General features: G+C 39.6%; 1 protein-coding gene across 2 annotated transcripts; it reads right to left on the bottom strand.

Moving 5' to 3' along the window:
* Positions 1-332: 332 nt before the first annotated feature.
* On the bottom strand, positions 333-4925 carry elfn2a (extracellular leucine-rich repeat and fibronectin type III domain containing 2a). Of its 2 annotated transcripts, XM_033326099.1 has the most exons (5): positions 4706-4925; positions 3729-3878; positions 2463-3433; positions 1418-2058; positions 333-1345 (listed from the first exon to the last, which is right to left on the bottom strand). In XM_033326099.1, exons 1-5 carry the CDS (start codon positions 4907-4909, stop codon positions 510-512), a joined length of 2802 nt encoding a protein of 933 aa, XP_033181990.1. In that variant the 5' UTR covers positions 4910-4925; the 3' UTR covers positions 333-509. The 2 variants fall into 2 exon arrangements, with proteins under 2 accessions (XP_033181990.1, XP_026216063.1); XM_026360278.1 differs by having other exon boundaries at positions 333-2058.
* Between the last annotated feature and the right edge of the window lie 21680 nt (positions 4926-26605).

The following is a 26605-nucleotide window of genomic DNA, read 5'->3' as shown; positions in this document are numbered from 1 at the left end:
AAGCAGGTGTTGGCAGCGCCATGGAATGATTGTTTTGTGGTTTGATGGGATTACAGAAGAGGGATGGGGTTTATGTCATGAATTGGGCTGCTTCTGGTGAGATAGCTGAGCTACAGTGTGCCAGTTATGAGGTAGAAGACATTTGCTTGTCATGAACTTTGCTTTGCTCAGTAGAAATAATTCGGAGGGTTTATGGAAGTCTGAGAGGACCAAAGTGCCCAGTATGAGACAGTCTGGTGAACAGTTTGATTCTTGTTAATTGTTACTCAGTATTATAGTAACAACAGCCAAACTCTGAAATAACTCTTAAAATGTCAATGAATCATCACAAAATCAATTTAAAGAGGAAATCTCTTTACCACCACCTCCAGCAGTACAATAACCCATATCACTGGATACCCCAGAGGAAACATTGTTTGTCTTGCTACGTGAACATCTGTTCCCTTTAGTCTGCTGTTGGCATCCAACCTAACAATCTCCCTTAGGGCATTTGACTTTGCTTCTTCAGCTCACAGCTTCTGCTGGGCAGAAACCCCCTTCCAGTAGTCCAAAATATCATGAAGGTCCTCATCCTTGGCAAACTGCACTTTCTTACGCAGGGCATGGCCTGCTGCTATGTAGGATGCTTCCTCTCTGGGGCTTTTCTTGTAAGGACGGAATCGCTCCCAGATTCGCAGTGTGCTCTCAGATGAATATTCTGGACTGGAGGAGTAGCCAGAGTTGTAGTTGTGGTGACGAGCAGGAGAGAGCTGGGAATAGGCAGCTGTGGCATCCCTTTTGGTGCGCCCCAGTGGCTTGAGGAATGAGGCCTTTTGGGCCTGTGAGGGTGAGTCATTGCCACCCTCATAATAGAGTGCAGGAAAGGAGTGGCGATGCTCAGAGCTATGGTAGTCTGGCTGAACCTCCAAATGATGCTGCTGCTGTCCAGTGCCAACTGCCCCACCTCCACTCCCATTATTACACCCCATCCCACCCCCATTTAAACTCACTCCACCACCATTTATGTTTCCTATCCCATTCCCATTGCAGCCCCCTACTCCACCACCTCCTCCACTTCCACTACCTCCACCGCAACCCACAGGGCTGCTCTTTTCTGTTGGGTACTTGGGAGGATCGCTGCGTTGCTCTGGAATATCCACACTGAATACCCTAGTGCTTTTCACAGATCCTGCAGGTGGGGCACAACGGTTCTTTACCACAGCAGTGTCAGCACTCAGTTGTCTCTGAAAAGGTCGAACTGCATTGGCTGGTGGTGGGTCACGGTAAGGAGGGGAGAGGAACCCTCCACCACTGATACCCGGTCGCTCAGATAGGGGCATAACCAGCGGCACTGGGGCCATAGAAGGTGGATGAGGCTGCTGATGTAGCTGAGCATGAGACTGGGGATGAGGATGAGGCTGAGAGTGAGATTTTGAATGTATCTTTGGAGAGGAGGCCATGATCTGATCTCCAGGGTGGCCTGAAGAGAGGGGCAGAAGGTTGCGAGGGAGGGATGCAATGCAAGCTGGAGGCTGGGAGGAGGACACAGAGTTGGTATTGTCAACTGTGGCCACAACATTAGCAGAAGCATCCAGTTTCAGGGCATCAATGCAGTTGTTGATGATCTGATTCACCTTATCCACCTCCTTGGCGATAGTGGAGATCTCTGATGCTGAGCCACGGCCATCATCATCTGAATCCTCCCCAGCCTCTGTTCCATTCTCAGCCCCACCTCGCATATCCACAACTACTTCGCCTCCTATCGCAGCTTCTCCAGCTGTCACTCCTCCCTCCCTGCCTTCCCCTGTCACTCCCACCGTCCTTACATCCATGTAGTTGCCCTTGCCGCCCATTGCCTCAGAGAAGGCTGTAGCCATTTTTTCCACCTGTGGCAAGGTGGAGAGGCGGGAAGAGCTAGTGTTAGCAGAGCCGTGAAGCATGCCTGTGCTTGAGGAGGCAGAAGGGGGCAACTTGCCTCCTGTTCCTCCTGAATGGTGGTGCTGGTGGTGAGCCTGTTCCTGGAGACGCTGCATGGCACCTTGGTCATTAGTCACTGCCGCAGCTGCTTCTGGGCCATACCTAAAGAATGACAGATTAACTTTAGAATAAACAGTGTCATTGTCTTATTTTAAATCTTGCATATTATCTTTAATGGTATGAGTGGAGGGCATGACAGGATCCTTATCGTTTTGATTAAAATTTAAAGAAATTATTAAAAATTTAAAAAAATAGTATAGCACAAAGTCCCAATTAAGAGTGTGGTGAAAAAATGAATATAAAGTTTAAATTCAAATCAAACAAAGCAATACAATTAATGACATAATGCCAATAGCATAAATCGTTTAAAAATGATCAGTTTTAGTAATTTTGTCATCAGTTGTGTATCTAAAACAGTCACTATCTGTGTATTGGGTCTTTAACAGCAACTTTTGTAATGTGGGCCTTAAGGCTTTAATTAAAAAACATTAAATATTTTCCAGTACCTCATTTCCAAAATAGTTTTCTTTACGCTAATTGCTTTCTCCTTCTCTTCCTGGATGCGTCGCCGCCTGAGACAGTAATAAACAAATCCAAGCACAATGACCATGCCAAACAGACATCCAAGGATGGTCATGATGTAGTGGGTGGTTGTGGATGGGTTGGAGCGCTGGTCTTCTGGCCCAGCTCGTGTAGTAAAAGACAGACAGGTGTGATTGTGGTGCTGAGATTTGCTCACAGAAGCCACACAAAAAGTGTAGTTGGTGTGTGGTTTTAGTTTGTCCAAAGTGACTAACTCCTTCTTATTTTTAAGAGGCATGATGTCAGTAAGATAAGTGAGGTTGTATTGAGAAAGGACATACATCTTATTGTATGGTTGTGGGATTTGTACAATTAGGGATGCAGTATAGAAGGAGACAGTCTGAAGCTTCATAGAAATCTTATAGTTGGGGTCAGCAGTGGAAGATATGGTCGGCTGGGGGTAAGGACCGGGATCTGGACCCATCCCTGAGCCACCATCATCTGGTGGCTGGGAGGTAATCTCTGGTACATCTCCGTTACACTTAGATAAAAGTTTGTAACGGGCATTTCTTCCATGTCCGGGCACCGGGCTCAGGAGTGGATAACCAGTCATTTCTGAAGGGGTTTCACACTGGAGGCGGTCATACGTGTGGGTGACATTGTTGAACTCCTCCAACCAAGTGAGAAAGTTGTAGAGGTCACAGCCACAGTGGAATGGGTTTCCTGCCAGTTCACACACCATCAGCCTGTTGAGGCCAGTGAATGTAGACGGATCAAGACGTGCCAACTTATTGGAGGATAAGTCCAGGCTGCTGAGGCTGGGGCACTCCCAGAAGGCATTGGTTGCAATGACCTCAATGAGGTTGTGTTGCAAGAAGAGGCACTGCATTCGACCCAGACCCCTCAACATGCCCTCCGTCAGGTTGGTCAGCTTGTTGTAGCCCAGCTGAAGAACCTGAGATAGAGAAGAAAAAACTTGAAAACTACAAAATACAACGTGGCGCAAAACATAAAACACATTAACACTCAATCAACACATTAAATTAGCTTGAATGATCTTTGTTTAATTGAGACTAGACTGTTACACATTATTACAAATGTGTGAGCTTGGGAACTTTTCTGGGACATCTATAAGCAGGTTATAAAAAGCATTTTTAAGCTGGTCTAAAAAGGGGGTTATTTATAGTATGCGTACACGTTAAGCATTGAGATAAAAACATAAAAGTAAGATTGTGTTCTTGGCAGCAGACCTGTAGGTTTGCCTGTCCAGCAAAAGCCCCATCCTCGATGTAACTGATCTCATTCTTGGTTAGATTGAGGTCAGTAAGGTTTGTGAAGCGGTACATAGATATAAAGAGCACAGCCTTGATTTTGTTCTCGTTCAGCCTTAGATCATGAACCTATGGGAAACAAGAAAGTAGACGACATTCAGGTGATCCATTACATCCTCTGGCATCCACTGAGAAGAAGTTTCACTCTTGGCCAAAATAATCTGTCAAGAATAAACTGAATGATTTCCTCAGTTACTTCTGATCCAAATTTGTCTTCAGTTAATCAGAGGACGTTTGCAAGCAGCAAAACATCCTGCCCAATAATTAGAAGCAAAAAGTAAATGTTGCGACTGAGTAAAAGGTGGTTGCATGTTATGACCATTGAGTGTGTCAACAGATTACATTACATTGACTTTTTTCAGTTTTAATCATGTACACAACATATTTTAGACGGTTAGATAATAATAACAAAATGCAGACAACGTCATGTTCTTGGACTAACAACGTGTCTTTCAGCATAGAGATCTGACTAATTAGGAAGTGAACATGCTGCAGAGTATTTGCTTTGGAATACTGTTTATAATTTAGTGTTATCTACAAGCCATTTTTTGACCTTTTGCCATCATCATTGGTGATGATGACAAAAATCACCTTGTAAGTTGCATTTGATTATGAATTTGGAACGTTTGTTTTTAAAATCGAAGTATGATTACTTTAACTTGAAATAACTAAATGAATGCTGCATTACAACTGCTATTACAACAGTTGCCATCGTTGTCATAGAGACACATTTCATTGAGTGGAAAAAAAAAGATTAGGTTTCTGTGGTTTAAAAAAAAGTCACTGTCATGTGCAATTTAGCTGACAGCATCATACCTCAGAATGTACAAAGGCACATGGCTTCATGGAAGTGACTGTGATGGTATAAAACGGCCTGCTGATAAATTCATACTGACCGTGCTGTTGATTTGCTGGGGAATGGTCTCATATGGAGGCTGGTTCTGACTGCAGATAGCCAGCCAAACGTAGCCTTTATCCCCCTCTATCAGCCAGCAGTCCCCTTTTACCATACAAGGCAGGTGAAGGAGCAACAGTGCAGGGAGCATTAGAGAGAGAAACAGGGAGGGAGACAGGGAGGACAAACAGAGTCTGCTGGCCATGATTGGGATTAGGAATGTTTAAAGTGGACCAAAAAGGAAAAGAAAGGAGTTGAATGGAGGAAGGCAGACAGCAGCAGTTTCAAATCAGCAAGGGCTGCAGGTTGAGGGCAAGCAGGCCAAATCTAAGTAGAGTGAAATATGAATGCAAGGTTGTCTTCAGGGTGATTAGAGCTGAGCTTGCAGTGTGGCGCCGAGTCTTGTCCCCATTTTAGGTGTTCCACGTCAAAGGGTTTTGGAGACTGTCCCCCCAGCAACTACTCATGGCCCCTGACAACTGCTCGTCTTGACAGCACAGGTGTGGAAGTACTGCCTCTCACAGAAAGTCGGAGAAAGTCTATATGACACAGAAAAGAGAGAGAGAGAGAGACAGTTTTTAGTTAAATAGTGATAATAGCAAAATGATTGAGGTTACACAGAAAATTGTAATGCAGTCCACATATCCCCAAATGGTTTGGATTAATTGAGTTTAGGTGTGGATCTAATATCCATGCTACACTCTCCATTCAAAGTAATGCACCACAGTAATAAATCCATTAACTACCATGATTATTTTATTAAGTCTTATTAAATCCCAGAGAAATATATTTTGACTTTTCGAATGAAACCAGACTTTTTATGTTCTGTAATTATTTATGTTCATAAAAATTACAGCCTCATATGAGAATAAATTGCAACTCTCACATTCAGAAATTAGCACATGATGCACCTATAAAAATGGAAATCACTAACACTATGAAAGCAACACTGCTTCTCTTTGCTGTTTACAAGGTTCGCCAGCTTGCAGCTGCAGTTCTATTATTTCAACTTTGAGGTACATAATGAAACAATAAAAATGTAATAGTTGCAGTTACGTAGGGGTGAAAACAGGGAGACGGGCTAAGTGGAAAACAGAGGAGGGCTGTTGTAATTTGCATGTTTTAACAGGATACTAGCTGACATTTAGCTATTTACCTTTCTCGGGGGATTAACTGTGGATTAGGCTCTAATCCAGCGTAAAATATTATGTATCTCATCACCACAGCTCAGACTCTTTTAATTTGTTTCCAAAGTTTTGATTCCCTCCCAGGGAAAAAGTTATCTAGCCACGACATGAATGACAGGCAACTGATAGTACGAACAGCTAACAGACTTCAGACTCTGAAGTAGTGTCTTTCTCAGCTCCAAGAAATGTTCCCTCTGTGGTTTTTAGGCAATGTCTCAGCCAAATGAAGAGAATATAACCTGAAATGAAGTAATGACATGCTGCAATCCAATCTACTCCAAGCCAACTTCTGTCAAAATGGTCCATCCCTAATAGCCTGTCCTACTTCTTCGCTTCCTTCTCATTTCTGTCCTAACTTGCACTTCGCTTGGCCTCTTGTCACTTCTTGTTTCTGTCGCACCACACCACCAGCAACTCTCAGTCCTCTCTTCAGATTGTTCCATGAAATTGATATTGACAATTCAATTCCTCCACCACAGGCCTTCAATTTGCCTTTGACCCTGCACTGTTGTGATGCTTATGTGTGTGTAAAATAAAACACCTACAAACTAATTTACACCTTCACCCACAAGCACAACGAAACAGCAGGTTTGCAGCTATAGCCACCCTTGCTAACCTGTGTAATTAACTCTTTCATTAATAATTTCATATGAATTCAGATTTTACTGCTGCATAGTAAAGTACTTGTTTGTGAACATGTGGATGTGCAAATTAATTATTAATCAAAAAAAAAAAAAAAAAAAACTGTTTTGGACACCGACTGTAATGTTCATGCTCACTCTATCAAAGAAACTAATTTTCCTTTCATCCTTTTCTCTTTTTTCCTTCTTTAAAAACAGCTCCAAGTGCAAGAGTCATGATGTAGTTAGTAAATCCTCCATATCCATATTTACATTAGGGTTTAAGGGAATGTACCAACAAAGTCTGTGGCACAGTCACGCAGTTTAAGACTTTGCAGACCACTAAAAATGACCATGTCATGCTTGTGATTACTGTTAGGCTGTTCTTTCCCATCAGGAGTTGATATTAGAGCGTATCTGACACGACATGACTACTAGCTTGAAATGGCATTTACTATGGTCTACAAAAATGAAAGACTAGTTGTGTACTACTGAGTCCAGTAACAAGAACTTTGTTCGCCTCAGTGTTATTAATATGATCTGTTTTTAATGCTGTGATCCCGACCACGGTGCTCCAGTCCACGTTATCATCTGGGTCAGTCTTATCAGTCTCTCTCTTCATCAGTGTCTCTATCTGTATTTTTATGTTTCTCTACAGCTTCCTCCTTTTCTGCCCTCTCTTTCTTCTGCCTGTATTGTTTTATGTCTGCTTATCTCTGCTGCCTCTCAACTAGAAACAAATGAATATGCTTCATCACCAAAACACAACCTGATACCTTTTGTGTGCCATCACATTCCCTCCTCTGTGCTTTTATCACATTGTTGCCATTGGTTTTATTTTGACAAGAAGCCATATGAAGAGACAGCCTTATTTTTCCACTCCCTTTCTTCTCCAAACCAGGCTGTCTTTGTGTTTAATTATTGTCCCTGATAGCTGGGCTTTAATTAAAGCTTTGTATCTGACAAACAACACTAATGATGTCAGCTCATAGAAGCAAATGGAAAGTTCCCAAAGTAAAACCAGGAACTTCCACAGTCTGCTGAGAAACATATGTGAGTTTTTCATGGGTTTTGCTTTACTGAAAAATCCCAGGATAGAGTAAGATTTCATGGAGCTCAGAGTGCTGTTGAAAGTAATAATCTGCAGTGTTTAAGGCGATGTCTGTTTCCACATTCAATCAATAGCTAGAGGCACTATCTGATTGTAAATGCAAAAACAATAGTCTATTGAACACTCTGCATAAAAATTCAATTTTCTTTCTTCTGCGTTAGAAAGAAGCTTAAAACATCAGACTGTACAGTCTAAAGAAGGGCTGCACGTTTGAAAACGATGTGAATATCTTTACAAATTGTATGGCATTCCATACATTTCACTTAATACCAAAAATGTCATCATCATCATCATCATCAAAGAGGGTTTGATGTGGGGATTTCCATTTGGGGACAAATATTTAGTAGTAGTGTTATGATGATGTGGTTTTAAAGTTAGGATAAAAGTTACAATCACAAATACAGTGCTTGTAGCTGTATAATGGTTGTAGCTACTGTTAGCTTTGGGAAAATACTATACAGAAAATACCCACAAGTGAAGTGTGTGAGCGCATGTGCATGCATGCGTGCATGTGTTGACTTGACTTGGGGAAAGGACGACAACATAGAAGACAAGAGACCAGGTCATGAACCTTTCTACAGTGAGGAAAATGGGAAAACAGACAGTAGACAGAAAAGAGAAACAGTAGGGACAGAGTAAAGCACCAAGGGACATGACACTGAAAAGATTTTTCCACAGTTTGTCAGTGAACCAGTCAAGTGGCCAACCAGTGATTCAGATATCCAACAGACCAGAACTGTTCATCCAGGAAATTTGTCATCAATCAACCAGTCAGACAGATGGACACCAACCAGCTTTTTCAGTTTCTCAGCCAGTCAGTCCAATCTGTCAGTCAGCAACCAAGCTGCCAGTCATTTGGCTAGTCAGTCATCTAGCCAGGTACTGGAATAGGAAGCGCCATGAAAGGGGTGCTGAGAATGACACCTATTAACATTATCTGTGAGTCCCAGCCTGCCAACAAGCCTTTACCTTCAAAGCTGCTGCACTGTTCTCTCAAATACATTTTCCCCGCTCCTTTCTGTCCTTGCTTTTGCTTTCAACCTTTCATGAAGCTGCTGCAGAGTCCCTCAAAACTTGTGCACCTAGTATATTTCTTGTTGTGTAATGGAGGTAAAATTACCTCATGTCTTTATCAGAATCTTTTTTCCCCTTTTCACCGAATTTGTTTCTCCAGGTTTCTATTTACGTTTGTTTGCATTTTTCCTGTTTTGTCTAACTGATGCAACAACGTCACATCACTCTTTTACAGTTTATCCCTACCTCAAAGGCTCTATAGTTTGACAAATCTGTACAGAAATGTCTGGCAGGGGGTGATTCTGAATTGTTTCTCACAAATAATGTATAAAAATTTATTTTCCAGAGAGAAAAAAACAGAGCTTGAGATTAATGCAGTATGTATAATAAGGTTCATTTTGAAGGAACAGACTAGCAATACTGAAAATGATAGAGGACGACTTTTGAATGACTTTATTGGTTTATTATCCCCTTCTCTAGTTCTTTGCTGTAAATTGCCCACTTTTGTCTAGAGTGTAACTGTTGCTGTCTATCCCTCAGTCAGTGTAGACCACAGAGGAAGTTTTCAGCTCAACTACACTCTGTATTTTGTCAAAATGATTTGACCAATGTTAACTGTAAATGTATTACCTTGAGACAGCAGAACTGTCCACTTGGTGATCAGAGAGACATGGTTCAATGGCAACAACCAGGCATGTCACCACTGGATATTGCTGAACATGCATTTAAAAAAAACAGTGCACTTGTCACTTGTGCACCCTGGTGATCCATAAATCTCACTGAGAAATCTTCTCTGGAACTAGTTTTTATCGAAGAAATGAATTCCTTTAAACTGACCCTTTAAAATCACTGAATAGCCAATTAAACATGCCACGCAAACCTAAACCTGCATTTTCATCATCTTGAGTCAATGACTTCCTAAATTTCACAGAAGCCACTAGACGTGAGTCATGAATGTTCAGCATCTGTTTTTTTTTACTTGCAACTTTATCTCCTATTTTTGCAGAAAATAATATTGGATGTTGTGAATCAGATATTTTCCCTGTGTACATTTACTTTATTTGTTAAGTATCAATGTATTTGTAACTTGTCATTGACATTAATTGTGAACATTTACGTTGATAGATAATGTAGTCAAGTTGCAATTGCATCCCCACATAAACATATTTGTGAATGCAGTTTAGTTGCATGGGAACACTTTTAGGAGAAATGATACATGAGCTGCAGGGCAGGAGGTCTGAGCCTGGATCACAGCTCGAGGCCACATTCACACTAGTGCCAGGCTACAGTTTTTCCTGCTGCTTAATCACTGTTAATCTCAAACACTGATGTTGTTTGAGCTTGTTAGGTAATCACAGTGACAGAGTGGGAGAGTTTTAGAGTATAATAATCCACACATTACGTTCTTGACTATACCGAGTGTGGTTTGTGACAGTGGAAGACAACCGACACAGCATGTGGTATTCCTCACGACTTCCTGACAAAAATATAGCATGTCAAGTTAGACAACTTCTGTGATGTGTTCCGTGATGTTCACCCATGGGAGCACAGAACACTCTTCAGTGCACAAATGTAACATGAGTGAAAGAAGAATGATGGTGAAGCTGTCACTTTTCTGACATACGTATGTCAAACAACTTGTGAAAGTCAGCAAACTAGATTCTGGTATGTCCCAGTGGCACAGTGGCCATCTTATCCTGAGAAGGCTGTGGCTGTAGATGTGCTGTGGGTGAGTGTTTTGAAATGAAAGAATGAAAAAAGCACTGTATAAATGCAATATATACCAACAATTCATGTACATAATTAACTGATTGACTTGAAATTGGACTTCCTGACATTACACATACGTATGTAACTGTTTTCAATGTCGCACAAAACAAAGCTCCCCTCTTTACATATTTTAGAACTCTGTCAAAACTCTGGTCTGACTTCTTGTTAAATCTATTTGTACAATCAATCGCACAACATCTCTTTCGCTGTTTAGACATGGTTTTAAGTTTAATGGTTTTCAAAGTCAATGCTGCCACTCAAAAAGCTTTTGGCTCTCAGTGGCAGTGCAACTGCAGTGACTTCTGCATCGTGACGTTATGTCCATACCCTCTATACAGATGCAACACATCTTATTCTTTGGTGAGGCAGTGGCTGGATTAAATCCAAACTTGCACAGTTACGTGTAACAGCAGACTTCATTATAGTGAGTTCTGTGGTTGTGCGTGTAGACTGTGCCTTTGTGCATTTGTGAACAATATCGGTCATAATTATTTTTAAAACTCATGCAGAAGCTCTCCCCTTTAGCTCCACCCAGCTGGTATGTTGAAGTAACCCTTAACCTAGCAGCACTTATTGCCCAGGAGGGGGGCAGTGATTGGAAGGAGCGAGACATACAGAACAAGCATTGAGAGAAAGATGGAGAGAGAACAGATATCAAGACGGAGAAATAAAAGAGCGAGTGTAGCATGAATGAATTCCTCAGTTTTAATAATGCCTCTCAGTCATTTCAACAGGTTGACCCACTGGGCTTTGAATCTCTTTTTCAAGGATGACCTTTACATGGAAATTAGAGATTAGGATGGAGAGGGGGGAAGATAACAAATGGGAGGTGGGGAGGAGTTTTTAACCTTTATTTATTCAGGCAATTTGAAATAAAAAACACATTTCCTGTTTTATCATGGGCAGACAGGATAAGATTTCTTTCTCAAGTGTGTTTGATCAATAACAAATACAGTATGAGGTAATATTTTACTCAGAATTATTTCAGTGATACCAGAAGGAGGAAAAAGTTGCACATATGCACACATTCACACATGAAAGCTGTCCAGTGTAAGTGCCATCCTTGTCTTTGTTGGCAAGTCCAGCAGCTCAGTGTTTCTGGCTGAGCAGTAGTTTGGTTACAACTTACGTAAGTATATAGAAATTAAATGTGGTTGAGAATCCTACAGTCAGTAATTCTTGCAAATAACTGTCATGTGTGTATATTTTGTACATAGTTGAGTGGCACCATGGGGCACATGGGTTGAGCCGGTGCTAACCTGTGTGCATGTATGTTGATGTGGTTGGTTGCTGCTCGGGCTCGTGCAGTGTGTGGGGCACAGGCCTAACTAATCATCTGTCATGAAAATTGTCAGAAAAAAAAAATAATTCAATAGTAAATATTTAAGACTGTACAAAGTACTCTGGCATTTCTACACCATCAGCAAAATCATCACTGGGACAGCAAATTGGTATTCTATCCTATAAATTGGTATATTTACTATAGAACTTACAAACTGCCTCTCCAAGCTGTCACACGTCAAGTTGTCCAGCGATGGAGGAGTGTTGGCTTTGGCCTGTAACACAATCACAGATTGCAGTCAAAATCAACAAGTAAAAAAACAGGACATACAGTGAACTCAGCAGGGACATGTACTGCTAAACATGCACAAACACTAAGTGCATTGAAAGAGACACATATCACAGACCAGTAAACAATCAAGGGGATGCAAAATAACAAAACTGCACATCTAGGAGGTTTTAAATACTGGATTTGGCTTTGGATTTGAATTTGGCAGACGCTTTTATCCAAAGCCACTTACAAGTGAGGTACAATGTACAATGGCAGGCAGGGTAAGCATAAGGAGGTCCTGCCTAAGGACTGGACTCCTACTGGAGGTAGCCCACAGCCAGGATTTAAACCCCAGTCTCCCGCATGGAAACTATCCTTGAGCAAGGCACTGGCTGTGGCGTAAGCAGGTCAGCTGGAGGCAGTGATTGCACTCAGTGGTCTGTTGAATGTCCTCACATATGTAATAAATTGGATGAAGAACATAGACCTCATGCCACATTGTGAAGTGGCTTTAAATTAAGATAAATTATAGTTTGTCCTTGTGCATTTCTGCACAAATTGGCATAAACAGAGATACAAATAGAAAAGATTGAAAAGAAAAACCCATCATAAGAGACTCAAAGAAGTAAAAATATAAGCTCAAGTGAAAACAGACTGTGTCAGGTAGGAGCTGTGCTGTGAGCTCCGATGTTTCTAGGAGTGCGCTTGGTAAATCAAGGGTATTGCCAACTTCTACTTCTTCATATTCCCATTTGCAAGACCACAAACAGAAGTATACATGCAGGACTATCTATTTGACAGTTTCACGGTAAAATTCCTACTTAACAACCAAACAGCATTTATGTTAAAATGAAACTGTTAATATTTACGGTTCATCTTCACTGTTGAATGTGCATCTGGTGTTTGAAGGTGACCGTCTACCAGCATGCAGCAGCCAGCATTTTTTTCCTTTTCTTTGAGATCCACATTGAGTTGGAGTTCACAGTGAGGATTTCTGGCATATTTTCTCTTAAAGAAATTTAAAACTGGTTGTGTCCTTTTTGGGGTGGTGAGGAAAAGAAATGTCAGGCCATGGTCATTTCTGCATTTAAGGACTCCCAGCTGATGCACTACTTTTCTATTCTGTGTTATTTCTTTTGCTTTCAATGTATGTTTTGCACCTGCACAGCATATTAACATCAATGTATGTGAACAAATTAATTTAAGACTGGATGACTGTGGGTAGGGAAGTTGTCCATGAACCCCAAAACATGGTGGCTCAACTCCCATTTTATCCTGGAACCTCAAGAGGATTACTAAGTTCATCATCAATAGTTCCTATTCTTCTCCAACATTAAACAACATTTAGCAAAGTACAGCTGATGATAAACATAATATTATTGATTTTGCATGTCATGAACCACTATATTGGACAAATGTTGAACTTTTAAAGGTGATAAAAACTAATATCACCAAAATCCTAACAACTCATCCTGATAAGGACATGATCAAGTGTTCCAAAGTTTATAGCAGCTTTGCGTTGTTTGAACACATGCCAGCCTCAGGACTACACTGGAGGAAAAGCCAGGGGGAATCGATGTGATCTGTCCTTTGTGGGCAATGAATACATGTACACACTGTTTTCAGTGAGCTGATTGAACACCCTTGTGTTCTTCATCTTGGCTTCAAAATTCTGTGGTTCTTTTTAAAGTTCTCTGCACCATCCTTCATCCTGGCATGAAAACTTTTCCCCCCTTCTCATTCCTCTACAGCTTCCATAATTACCCTGTCTGCATCTTAGTCTCACAATTCATGACTCTTCTCCTCCTCTCTTCTTTTACTTGAGATTGCCTCTAAGCTTCCAAAAAAAAAAAACACTCCTTTCATCTCATCCTCATTTTAGGTGACTCTACTTCTCCTCCTTACTTTCTTTCCCAGTCCACTAGCATCGCTCTCTCTCTTGCTATCCTCACATCTTGACTTTGTGAGTCAGTTCGCCTTCTCTTCTTTCTTCCTTTCATCACTCTAGCTCTCAGAAAAACCTTATCCCTCACTTTCTCTGCCCCAAGATTCAGGATGCCTCCTCTGTTCTTTTGATTCTGCTCTTTTTTTTCCTCCTTGTGATACTGTTTTTCTCTTTGCATTAGCTCCAATATTTTTTTTCTGCTCCCTCCATTTCTCCTCCCATTCAACCATCGAGCTAAAGTGTAATTCTGTCAAACCCCTCCATTGTTCTTGTGTTTCTGTTGGGACTGTTGCTTTCCTCCATGTACATTCAGCTTTATGTTTGCTACATATATACAGCAAAAGTGTGGCTCTTACAAGCTCTAGATCATAGGGAGACTGACGTCTTATACTACACAAAGAATGTACAAAAAGTTTAAACAATTCAACGCAGGCAAAAGCAGGTACAGTAAATGGAGATCTATAAATCGACGATCAAGCCGAAAGGAGCAGACCAAAGGCAAAGTCTAAAAACAGGAAGGAGGACAACAAACAGCAGGCCCTAGCAACCCAGATATTACCGTACAATTGTGTGCTGCACTGGACACAGCTCTGCTACTTGATCCCAAACAGCCGTTATTGCCCTCGCAGGTGGCAGACTCACCATTTATTTAAGTCTGTTACTAATGGCTAGTAGAGTCTATGCATTCATCCAACAACAGTTGTAACAATTTCGGAAATCTGAAACTGAAATCCCAGCATCGGTCAGTGAGAGGCTGCTTGTTATTTAATATGCTGAAGCATTTCATCATTAGGTCCCACGGCCTGCTGTCCATGAGAGTGAATTGTGAATGTCTGCCTGAAGTCAAGAATAATTGTGAAGAACTGTGCTCTAGTCGACCAATGTGCTGACGCTCAAGAGTACAATTTTCCATTGTTATTCTTCATTCTAGTCTGTATCTAGCTGATAGATAACAGGCAGGTCAGGAAGACACAAAGGGGCTGATGGCTGCTTGATTCAGAGTGTGACAAGCTTACAGTATTATGAACTACCTAATGATGTGATGAACCATTGACTCATCGTTGATTTTACATAACATTTAAAGCCATTTAAAAACATTCTGTGCCAAACTTTCAAAGCTTGTTCTCTCACACATGCTGCTTCTGGTCTGAGAGGTGTCAGGCTTAACACAAGCTGTCTCAAAAAGCAAAGGGGCACTGAGAAGCCAGTAGAGAGATGGGGAATGATGGAGAGGATGACAGGTGAAAATGACAGCAAACAAGAGAAGCTGAGAAGAAGTGGACCTGAAGATTAGTTACCCCGACACACTCTCTTTGACTTCTGACTTAAAATGATGATGTATTCCTTCCTTTTTGCACCTCTCTTTGTTCGTTCAGGAATTCTATTCTGTTGTTGCATATTTTTCAAAATGTCCTTTACTGTGCCTCGCCTGTCCTATTCACATTTGGTTTGTACTGTAAACCAGAAAAAAAAAATTATTAAAGTAAGACACCCATAAATAAAGTAGCATTTAAAAATGTATTGTAAATAAAGGGTACAATAAAAGGTCTGTGTCTACTATGTTCTATGCATGGCTCAGTATTTGTATTACTGAATCTTTATTTATGTCTACTTGTGTGTGTTAATAAAGTTTCAAAAATCGGTTACAGAATGATACACAATGATGTATGAACATTCATGATATGTTTATGTCAAAATAAGACAAGTTATCTTGGGCTTTAAAAAACTAAAATATTAATTTGTAAGCAGTTGATAAAATAATTTAATTTCAACTCAAAACTCCAGAAACAAAACTGTGTCATTGTCATATCACCCAAAACAAACTAGTCTAAACAAGTTTTAGCATATCCAATTTATTATCATACCTTCGATAACAATAACAGTGTATTGTAGATCATCTGTCTTTGCTTGGTGGTGACAAAGACATTTTATCAAAAACTAACTAATAATATGAATATCAATTTGTTTCCAGGCCTTGGATGTACAATGTCGATTACAGGTTCAACCGATACTGTGTTTCATCAAAAGACTGAATCCCATTGCCAACATACAATTAAACATAGCACACATTTTCTCTCATCTATCCAACATATCTAAATAGCTTTTGTAATTTGAAGGAAAGCTTAGTTTGAGATAAGCAGACAGTTGCACTATTTCATGGAAAAAATATTTAAAGAAAACCAGCATCTGCATTTAGAAGATACTGAATATTGAAAGACTAATGATGGTAAAAGACAAAACGTAATCAGGACATCCCTAATTATCCTGTCTCAAAGCCGACTCAAAAACATGTAGGTTAGACTGATGATAAATTTAAAAGAATAAAATGACTGAAAATGAGCTGAAAACTTCAGAATCCATCTTTTGCCAAAATAACATTACACATATTGGCTGAACCCCTGTACGCACAATAAGGCACCAAGATCTCTACCTATTATAGGACATAATAGTGAAATGAACAGACAGCACAGCAGTAACTGTATGGCTGTAATTTAGCAGGTTACATGTTCTCTGATAATACTGTTTGTGAGAGAGACGAAGTCACAATGTAAAATTGTGTTTATCCCCATGTTGGTGTGTCTGTGCATATTTAAACTGGTATGTATATTCTGATGGGTAATGCATATCTAAATATGTGTATGTGCTCTCTGTTTGTGCATAAATCTGTATGTGTGTGGCTGGGGGCCACTGATTTATTTGTAAGCCATGTGTGAACTGCACCATCAACACTGATTTGCATTACTCCACTTATCATGAAAATGGATTTCTTCATGTGTTATTCTGCTGTATATACCAATTCATCTACACTGTAGTGCAAGCACAAGTATATATTGCATAAACAAATTCCGTATTCTGTGTCTTCCTGACTATAGTGAATAGCCTGTACATTTTATCTTTGTGCATGTGTTCAAACAAATGTAAGTGCGTTATGAACTAACTAAACAATTCTGGCAACCTGCAGAAAAAAAAAACAACAAAACAAAGCACTAGACAGCCATAAAATGCAATATTGCAATAAACCGTAAAGAGTTTCAGTCACACGAACAAAGCAACAGCAATTTCCTCAAGAAATGTCAGAGTGAACCAACTGTACCAAATCATGGAAACTGTACAGAATTCAAAGTGATCTAACAAAACAATGTAATCTGCCTTTAAAAGTGTGAGAACATTTACTGGGTAGACTGTTCAAAACTACCCCTTTGGGGTGGCTATTTGACACTTCAGAAGCATCACTTCTTGACGACAGCTGCCTGTCTCATGTCTTATCAAAACGAACAGTCACAAGGTTTGATTGACTTTACAACTGGTTTAGGGTTAGAGCCAAAAACATTAGGATTAGATTAAGTTAAAATATTAAATAACACTTAATGGAATGATCTTCTTACAATGATCTTTTCCTCACATGCTGTCATGTTCCATTACAAGGTGTGTGCCGCTATAGAAATAAATGTTTCTGTATACAGTTACCGCATGTATAAATACTTAATATTACTGGAGGCAGTTGCTGTTTCTAGTCTTATGGACAATTAGCGACTTTCCTCTTTGGCAGAAATGAGTACCTATGCAGCAGTTGTATGATCTGAATTTCTCTTTGTGGATGGTTTATGCAAGCCAAGATATAACACCAAGCACTGTCATTAAGATAGTAATTAGTCAGTGCTCGTGTGCACTACAGGACAAGGCACTGTTCCCATGTCAGAGGATCTTGTTCAAATCAAGGCATGCCTGCGTGTACACACACACACACACACACACACACACACACCAACACATAAGCACGCAAACAGTTGTCACTGTGCACACGCACACAGCTTCCACTCATATGCCCAGAAGCCCTGAAAGTGAATCATAGATGGAACAGTCACAGGTTTGAAAATCAAATCCAGTTAACTTGAAATCTTCAATGTCGACCTGCTCCTGAACGTACTATCAAATGGCTAAAGATACTGCCTGAGGCAACAGATGGTCGATACTCCCCATTCATTCACACTAACAATGAATAAGGGTAATAGTTATTCATAGAAGGATCAGTGGATTGAAGGGCATTTCACTCATTTATTCATATTGTATCTTGTGAGCTAGATACTGCAGCAAAATGTTTCCTCTGGAGAATCAATTACACAACTAAAAGTGGGAATGAAATTAAAATCAACAGTACTGACGTGGTTTACAGAGGCAGCATTAAACATATCTGAAAAAAATACGGATTAGGATCGATCACACTAGAAAGAGAAAGCCCAATGAGCAGCCTATCAATAATCCAAGTGCTCCAGTGATGGATGGTGTTGAATATTTATGTCAGCTTAATGAATATTCTCATAGTGATAAACAGACAGCAGCTCAAAAAGTGCTCATTGGCAGACACCGAAATCACAACTGAACCACATCAGCGAATAAAGACCAAAGACAGAGCTGATGGGGAACTGACATCTTGCACAGCGGTTTTTGTCAGTTTGAGTTCTGCCCTGTGGAACTTTAATAGAAATGTCAAATTACAGTGCTGAAACGGTTCTTTTAAAAACTGCTCAGATTTTCAAATGCTGATTTTAAGAGCCTAATCGCTCTCCTTGTCACGTTGTTGTTTTTTACTTTGTCAGTTTGCCCAAAAAAAAAAACCATAATAATCAATAGTAACAAATCACATATGCACCTTTTGGATACAGTTTAGTTTCAGGTGCTGAACAGAATCGAAACAAGTTCAAATGCTTCGTTTTCTCTTAACAGACAAGCACTTTATGGTTACTTCTGTAATTTCCCTTGTGGTATATCTCTGGTGTGGATATCAGTGTGATGAACAATGTGAAAGAATCAGTTTGGAGTGTTCATTTTTTTCATGATAGGCTCTTGGAGCACATGTAACTGCTGCCTATCAGATACTATCTCCTTATAGCCCCACAACCTTATGAACAGCACTTCAGTTGGACTCAGTTTGACTGAGATGGAGATAGCTGGTGTCAGTCCTGCTATTTGATATGAATGGCAGTGTTCCCAGCATCCTCAATGAGCCAAACTAAAGGAGTAAATAATCCTGAATTCCAGTAAACCTTCTGTTCATTTTACAAACACTAAGGGTGTTTTAAGAAAATCTCTTCACAAACTACATCACTGTGCATATTTACACATTTGCAGGACTAGATTTATGTTATTTAAGGATATTCAGATTGTTTTTAGCAGTAGCAACAACAAACTCTGCAGGTATCTGGTGAGTTCAGCAGATGGAGATAGCAAGAGAACAGATGAACACATTTAACACACAGTACTGTTGGGGCAAAAAGTGAATCATTAATTGTTTAATCTAATACACAAGAGAAGATAGTAGCTAATCTCATCCCATGCTATTGTGCTAGGTATCTTATATTTATATAATAGTAAAGATTACTATGCTGACAGCAGACTTTTTTTAAACTCTGCTTGCAGACCAACATTGTAAGTTATGCATGAGACAGAGACTGGATAGTGTTCGTCTGTGACCTTGGGGAGAAGTTCTTCATTGCAGGCCATACTTAGGGCACTGGAGTCATATTTAGCAATGGTCTTATTTAAATAGGTTTTTATACTCAGTTGCTGGACATCTGAGACTGGCCTTCAACAGCTTTATCTAAAACTAACCTCCCCTTTTCTCCAAATCCCCTGGGGTCTGGCCAGTGATCAGCAGATTGAGATTGACTTCTAAACGCTTGACTAGCCAGGGCCATCTCTGTCACACCAAACTAATCGAAAGCATAATAGAGAAATAGGGAGTGAGAAAGAGAAGTACACCGAGTGAAAAGGCTTTAAGAAAGTGAGAGGTTTGAACAAGTAATCAGATGGCACCAGAAAGAGTACAATTAAAAAGAATCGTGAAAAAAGGTGTACACAAATTTCAATAGATTAGTCTCACCGAGAGTTGAGATAGAATAATAATTAGTAATGTTCTGTAATAAATTGGTGGTAAGGTAAGGGAGGAGAAAAGTGTTTAGGAAGCCTATGAGATGACAAAAAGCCAAGAGGAAGAATGAGAGAAGTTTGTTAGTTATAGAGTTTGATATAGAGCTGTTCCATTATTTAATCTTTTCTTGGCAATCAACTAAACCAACTTGGACATTTCCCAGCTGTAGCTCATGTTTAGTGGTAAATTACCAAGACATACACAGAGTTTCTCAATAAGAGTTTCATATGGAGAATGATGGTGATGGGGGATCTGTGAAAATGCTCTCCCCAGCCAAGGTCTAATGTTTGGGGCATGATAGGACTCCTCTTGATCCTTAATGGAAAAGATGAATGAGATGAGAACAAAGAGGGAATGGAATTTGAGGTTTAATGTCAATTGTAGTTGATGAATTTATTAAGTAAAGAAACAAAGGAAAGATGAAGGCAACACTAAGTTAATTGCTTACCAAGACAAGTTTATTTTTTCCATTGTTCCAACTCTACAGATGTACTGGAGCTTTTATTTCTTTAAACAACAACAATACCCAATAGAGCAGCCTTTTTTTTTTTATTCTAGGTATAATGCTGATGCAGATTTATGAACGCATTCAGCATCTTTACAGTAATTGTTGCTCTCACTGACTCATCATAAGTACTTCTGAAAATGGATGGCTGAGTTGGAAAATTCACCTTAATAGCAGAGCAAATAAATATAAAGTGAATGTGAGGAAAGATACAGCTTCTGGTAACAATTGGAATCTCCTATTTTTATTACTGTGGCAGCAAAACATGTTAAAAAACAAGCACACCGTTACACTGAAATGTCAGGAAATGTCACTTCATCCCAGCACAGATATAGAACACAGGACATATATACACAAACACACATTACTGCACATGGTTTACTTAAAAATTATGCAACGCAACACAAAACCAGCACATCACAATGACCAACAGTTCTAATTGCTAAATTAAACTTTTGCCCACATTCGCCCATGAATGGCTCCATTCATGGCTCCAAACCAATCAGTTTATCTGACTCTCAACAGATGCAGCACTTGGCCCAGTGGGAGGACACTAAGCCTGATCTCGCGATTTGAAGAGGGTCCTCTTTAGTCAAATGACTAAAATTAATACTTTTCCATACACATGGACTGTGACAACAAATGCTTTAACTACATACGGTGTCATGATTGGGTATCCAGTAAAAGGAACATTGACCAAAGGCTCAGTCTTTGCAAGTAAAGATGGGTTGTGTGACTATGACCACATGGCTTGCAAGTACTTTGGGAAACTGTTGTGACTCAATATCCCACTGCTGCATCCAGGAAGCAATGATTACAGAAAAACAAAGATTGCAATTGCTGTTCAATCTTTTTTTTTTTTTCTCAAGAGCAGTAAAAAGAAATTTGTGAAGGACTCGCTGTGTTGTTTCTTTACTCTTCTGTAGCCTCTTCCTTGTTTCCATTTCCTACTTTCAGACATATTATGGAGACTGGTTCACACTAATTAAGGCGTGAAGTGTCATTTTGATTTGACTATCAAGCTAATTAGGACAAAACCTCCTCCAGTATAAGTGCTCATCAGCATCTTGTTGGCCAATTACTGGAAGAAGGAATTTTGTGTGTATTTGGCATGGGCATGTTTTTTGTATGGCTGTTGCTTTTGTATGCATCAATACATTCACAAAAAAAAATCTGTTGGGGCTCCTATTTAGTTCCCTTTACTATCCCCCATCTGTCTTTATCATAGCTATTTCAGCTGCTTTTGTTTCCTTAGCGGCCACATACTGCAGTTGTCGGGTCATCACGTGCAGCCTGGCTTTTCGCTGAGTCAGTTGTCACTTTTACAAGTATAATTCTCATTGCTGAAAGGAACAAGGACCCTTCAATTTCACTTTGATTTCAAACATCTTACTGTAGCAGAAGCATTCTAAATCTTAAAAAGTGAAGCTTCAGAAAAGGTGGTTGCAGAATAAATGACATATTCAGCTGCATAAAAATCTACATCAGGGATGTCAAACACTCTCTGAATCTATAAAAATACTAGTGAAAGCAGACAGTGGAAATGCTTTTTAGCCTTGAATGCTCTCTTCCAGTAGAGTAAAAAAAATATGATGACTGAACTTGAGCTGCACTTACTCTTGGCACTGCATGCCAATACAGCCTATCAGACATCTAACCACTCAGTGACCCCGTGCTCTGTATGTATGTTCATGAAAGGCCTGAAGTGGAGGGGAGAACAGAATTCTTTGGGCTTTATGTGTCCTTGTATTTGTCCTCTTAAGAAGGAGGTTTGAATGAGCAGCTGAAAGGAAGTGCAGACTTTCAAATAATTAGAAATATGTATCTCTGTGCATAAACACACTGAATAGCAGTGTTTTAAAAATACAGAAAACCTTCCTTTCACAGAATGGGTCTCTGCCTTTTAATTCCACAAATGTCCCATATTATCCCAGATTAAAAAGAAACAGTGACAAATCAAAGAAAGACTGCAACAAAAATGCCTCTGCACTATTTCCAGTTAGTAAAAATTAACCTACTGTGTATTAGTTACCTCTTGCTGCCAATTTATTTTTCGTCAAACTCTGAATATCAAATTTATTTTGCCTGAATATGATTCAGGAGAGAGCTAAGTTCATAGGCATACAGAATATTGAAACAGTTTTTATTCTTCTCACCACCCTCTTCTTGCTAACTTTAACTCCAATTTAACTTTTAAATCTAACATTAATGTTCTGTGCACGTTGCATCTTTGTTTTCCACTATCTGTGCTACGCAGTCTGCATAGCTCAACTCATTTTACCTTTTTCCATTGCTCCTCTCTCCTGTTCTTTTTTACTGCTCCCCTTTTGCTAAACTAATGTTAATCATTATTATTCCTATGTAATATTTTACTTGTTTTGAAGGGGCCTAGAAGTAAAAACAAATGGCACCAACTGTTAAGGCTCAACTGTGGGTTTCAAACAAGCTGCAAAGCAAAATCAGCAGATCTGCCTTTTATTTAGTCTATAATGTAAAGACCATGTTGTCCATCTGATTTATCTGTAAAGCCAGAGTACAGAGTTCAGCATCCCATGCAGGCATCAAGGCAACTGAAAAGCTCTTTAGTTACACAGACTGTACAAATATAAAAAAAATTGGCAAATGACAGTGTCATAGCAGCTTCTGCTGCACGGTGGCTCTGTTCTATATGATGTTGTATGTTAAGCCAGCTTCTTACAATGGCAAGGAAAAGTATATGAACCTTTTGGTATGACGTGCCTAGAATAATAACAAAAAATTGTTGACCTTTTATGTCATATGCACTACTGAGAACAACCATAAGAACCTCATAGTGTTGGTGGGAAAAGTATGCAAACCCTTGGCTTAATGACATTTGACTTTTTATGCCACTAATAATGGCATAAAAACATTCCTACACACCTAAAGTTTGAAAAAGAGCACATTAACACTGCACAGCAGTATTAGCTAAATGTTTTGTGGATTGATGAAACTATATCGAACTATTTGGAAAGAACACGCAGCACGACATCTGGCGTAAAAAGGTCCTTGCATATCAGTATGAGAACACAACTGTATGTTCCCAATTGTAAAGTGTGGTAGGGGGAAACATCATTATTTGGGCCTGCTTTCATGCAACAGAGCCTGGACAGCTTTCAGTGATTGAGAGGAAGATCAATTCTCAAGTGTATCAAAAAACTATTTAGGATAATGTGAGAATGTCTATATGTCATCTGAAACTCTGTAGAAGCTGAGTGATACAACAGGGCAATGATCCAAAACACCAAAGCAAGTCCACAGCAAAAAGTTCCTTCAACAACTTTATAACAAGTGAGTTCTGTCCCATTGGCATACAGTTCAGACCGCAGATAATGAGGATTTTCCCCCCTAGTGCCATTAACTCAATTTGTATGATCAAGTTATTTATTAGAGTGTTGTTAAAATGACAGTACTGATGTTATTCATTTTAATGGGTTTGAGTAGATGGTGTTTCTATTTATTTTAATTATAAGTTGGCAGCTTATGATGTCTTTTATATAATCTTGTAGATTTATTAGCATTTTATTGCTTGTTTTTTTTAATGCGTGCTGCTGCAAAAGACAATGAAGTTAAAACTATGAATGAGTTGTATGTTTACAAGCAGTGTGTGTTCCAGTGTTCAAACCAAAAGTTAATTTTACACTTACATCCAGTAATTAGCCTGAATAGCCTCCTTTTATCATGTGTCCCTTACCATTCTCTCTCCTGACCCTTTTTAAACTGGAATCCTCACTATTCTCTTTCTTGTTGCCACTTGTTTCTCAGGTACTCACCTTCTCAAAATGTAGTTCTTGCATCATCAAGTTTGACATTTGTTGTTTTCATTGATAAAACTACACCGACTTTGATTTCACACAAGCCCTCCCTTACTGTACACATAAAGAGACCATATGCATCTGCCTCATCATTATCATTCATCTATCTCTCTATCTTCCATTCAACCATCCATCTTTTATCCCTGCAGTGAGTTCAACATCTGCTTATCCATCCATCTCAGTAACCCTATTAAATCTCCATGTATCTCTGTCGTTTTCCATATTTACAATTCATCAGTCATCCACGCGCTCATTCATTCAACCACCATTCAAAGAGTTTGCCTGCTTGCACACAGACACGCAAAGATACACATACTCCCATTAAGAAACACAAATATGTACATTACTCTAGCCACGCTATAGTGCTTACACACACACCCTTTCAACAACAGCTTCTATTACATTTCTATTTATTCAACACAGAGGGAAGGCTTTAGTAGCATCTCACATACTGAGGTTCAACTTTTATTTAAGAAAAATAAATGCTGTCCCTTCCCCGAAGTGAAGACAATATATACACAGTACATCTCAAGTAAAGAAAAACTTGCAAAAGTGCAGCACCACATGTTCACTATTTAAAAGGAGGAGGGAAACATATCGCCATATGATCAGTGCTGTGACTGGTCACAGCACTGATCACAGCTACACTGGTCACAGCTACACTGGTCAGATCAACTAAATCTTAACTCGGCCAAGCTGAGTTAATCCCTGTTTAGCTACCCTGTTTTAGTTACCCTGTGCTATTGTGCCATTGGAATGACGTACCCTCTGTTTAGAATCACTGCTTAGTGTGAGGACATCCAGAGAAAGATCACGTTAAATGTGATATTTATTTTATTTTATTGCTAAGAAACAAACCTATACAGAAAAGGGAGACATTTGTGTTTTATGCAGTGATAAAATGTATATTGAGGTGATGTCCAGTGACCGACACTTTGATGCTACCACTCTGAACTTGGTTTGATTTCAGGAGAATTACCCTCCTATATCTTTGACGGACAAGTGACTGTCTGTTGTTGACAAACGGTTTTGCATTAATAATATGTAGCTTCACAAAATCAAAACCAACCAATATCAAGTCATTTGATGAGTGAAACTAGAGGCCGTGTGAGGAACGCTGAACCCCAACACAAGGCTCAAAACTCAACTGTCTTTAGAAATGGTTAAAAATGTCACTTGTCTTCGAATGAAACGTGGAAGAGATCATATTCAGGATATTGCTTTCCTTGGTGAGTGCTGTGGTTGTGACGCTCCAAACGCCTCACCTGCAGTCAGCCATGAAGTTTCAAATAAGCTTGTCAGGTGATGTGCATCAGAGATTGCATTCAGGGGGTTCTGGGCATTCAGACCTCTACTTACAAATCATACTGAGGCAACTATGTTTTGAAATATTCCCTGTCGAGTTATTAAAATGTCAACTGCTCTTTTTTCCCCCCTTCTGAAATGTGTGCATACTGTGGCATGTCAGAGAAACTTTTTACAACTATTCTCGCAGCAGTCTCAAATAACGTAACTGAAAAGGTGTCAGATCTTCATTTCTCTTGACAGCTGAGAGTAGCGAGAAAAATAAAAGCTGGAAAAGGGGGATTTTTTATAAAATCACTACGAAACAGCTACATATAACTGTGGATTTGCTTGAGTCAGTTTTGAAAAGGAAGTTTAATCCTTTCATGTTTAATTTTATTGTCTGACCCGATAACCCAATTTTCATAGTCAACAGGGACAATTCGATTTAAGATAACAGGCTTGGACCTAGGTTTAATGAGGCTAAAACAAATGATTTTGCTTTTTGAAAGCTCTGTGGTCTTTCTTGAACACAATGCACAAGTGTCTGCTAATGAGAGGCCTTAGTCATTAACAAGCTCTCAGACAAACTGAGGGGAAAGAGAAGTGGGGGAATCTAGTGCAGCTCCTGCTCTCTGATCAAACATGCATTTAGGAGGAGTATCGTTCAAATTGGAGTTGTGCACTTTTTCCAACTGGCACACAGCTGACGTTACATAAAGCTTACTGCTGGTCCTCGAGAGCCACTGTGCTGCAGAGTTTTGTACCTGAGTGACAAGGTGCAGCTCGTTAACAATCAAGGAAGGAAAGTTTAACACACCTGCATTTAGGGGCTGAAACAGCATGAAAACAACACTCGTAAAAAGTCAGTTTTAAAGACAAATGAGAGATTCAGTCTAGTCATGATGGTTTAAAAACACAAAATACACACATGTTGTCACCTTTGTCACCAAAGATAAATTTGCTCAATTTCATTATTCGTAAAATTGCTCAAAGCAATAAAAAAAATGTGTGCCTGGCTGTGTTTTATTCATGTATGCCAGTAGGTTGTGACAGTGAAGCAGTAGTAGGCTACAACACCAGGACCCTGCAACTGAAGCTTCATCGCATGTTTTTGTTTATTTATTTCTTCCACTAGCTACACATTTCCT

The sequence above is a fragment of the Anabas testudineus genome, chromosome 1, assembly GCF_900324465.2.
Source record: "Anabas testudineus chromosome 1, fAnaTes1.2, whole genome shotgun sequence".
Taxonomy (NCBI): domain Eukaryota; kingdom Metazoa; phylum Chordata; class Actinopteri; order Anabantiformes; family Anabantidae; genus Anabas; species Anabas testudineus.
Note: the sequence above shows the minus strand (reverse complement) of the source record. Positions and strands in the feature narration are given on the sequence as shown.

Excerpts from the sequence above, each read along its gene's own strand:
- elfn2a (XM_026360278.1), bottom strand. The coding sequence starts at position 4,909 with ATGGCCAGCAGACTCTGTTTGTCCTCCCTGTCTCCCTCCCTGTTTCTC. Across the intron at positions 3,879-4,705 it reads CCCAGCAAATCAACAGCACG|GTTCATGATCTAAGGCTGAA; the intron begins GTCAGTATGAAT and ends TGTTTCCCATAG. Across the intron at positions 2,059-2,462 it reads AAAACTATTTTGGAAATGAG|GTATGGCCCAGAAGCAGCTG; the intron begins GTACTGGAAAAT and ends GTCATTCTTTAG.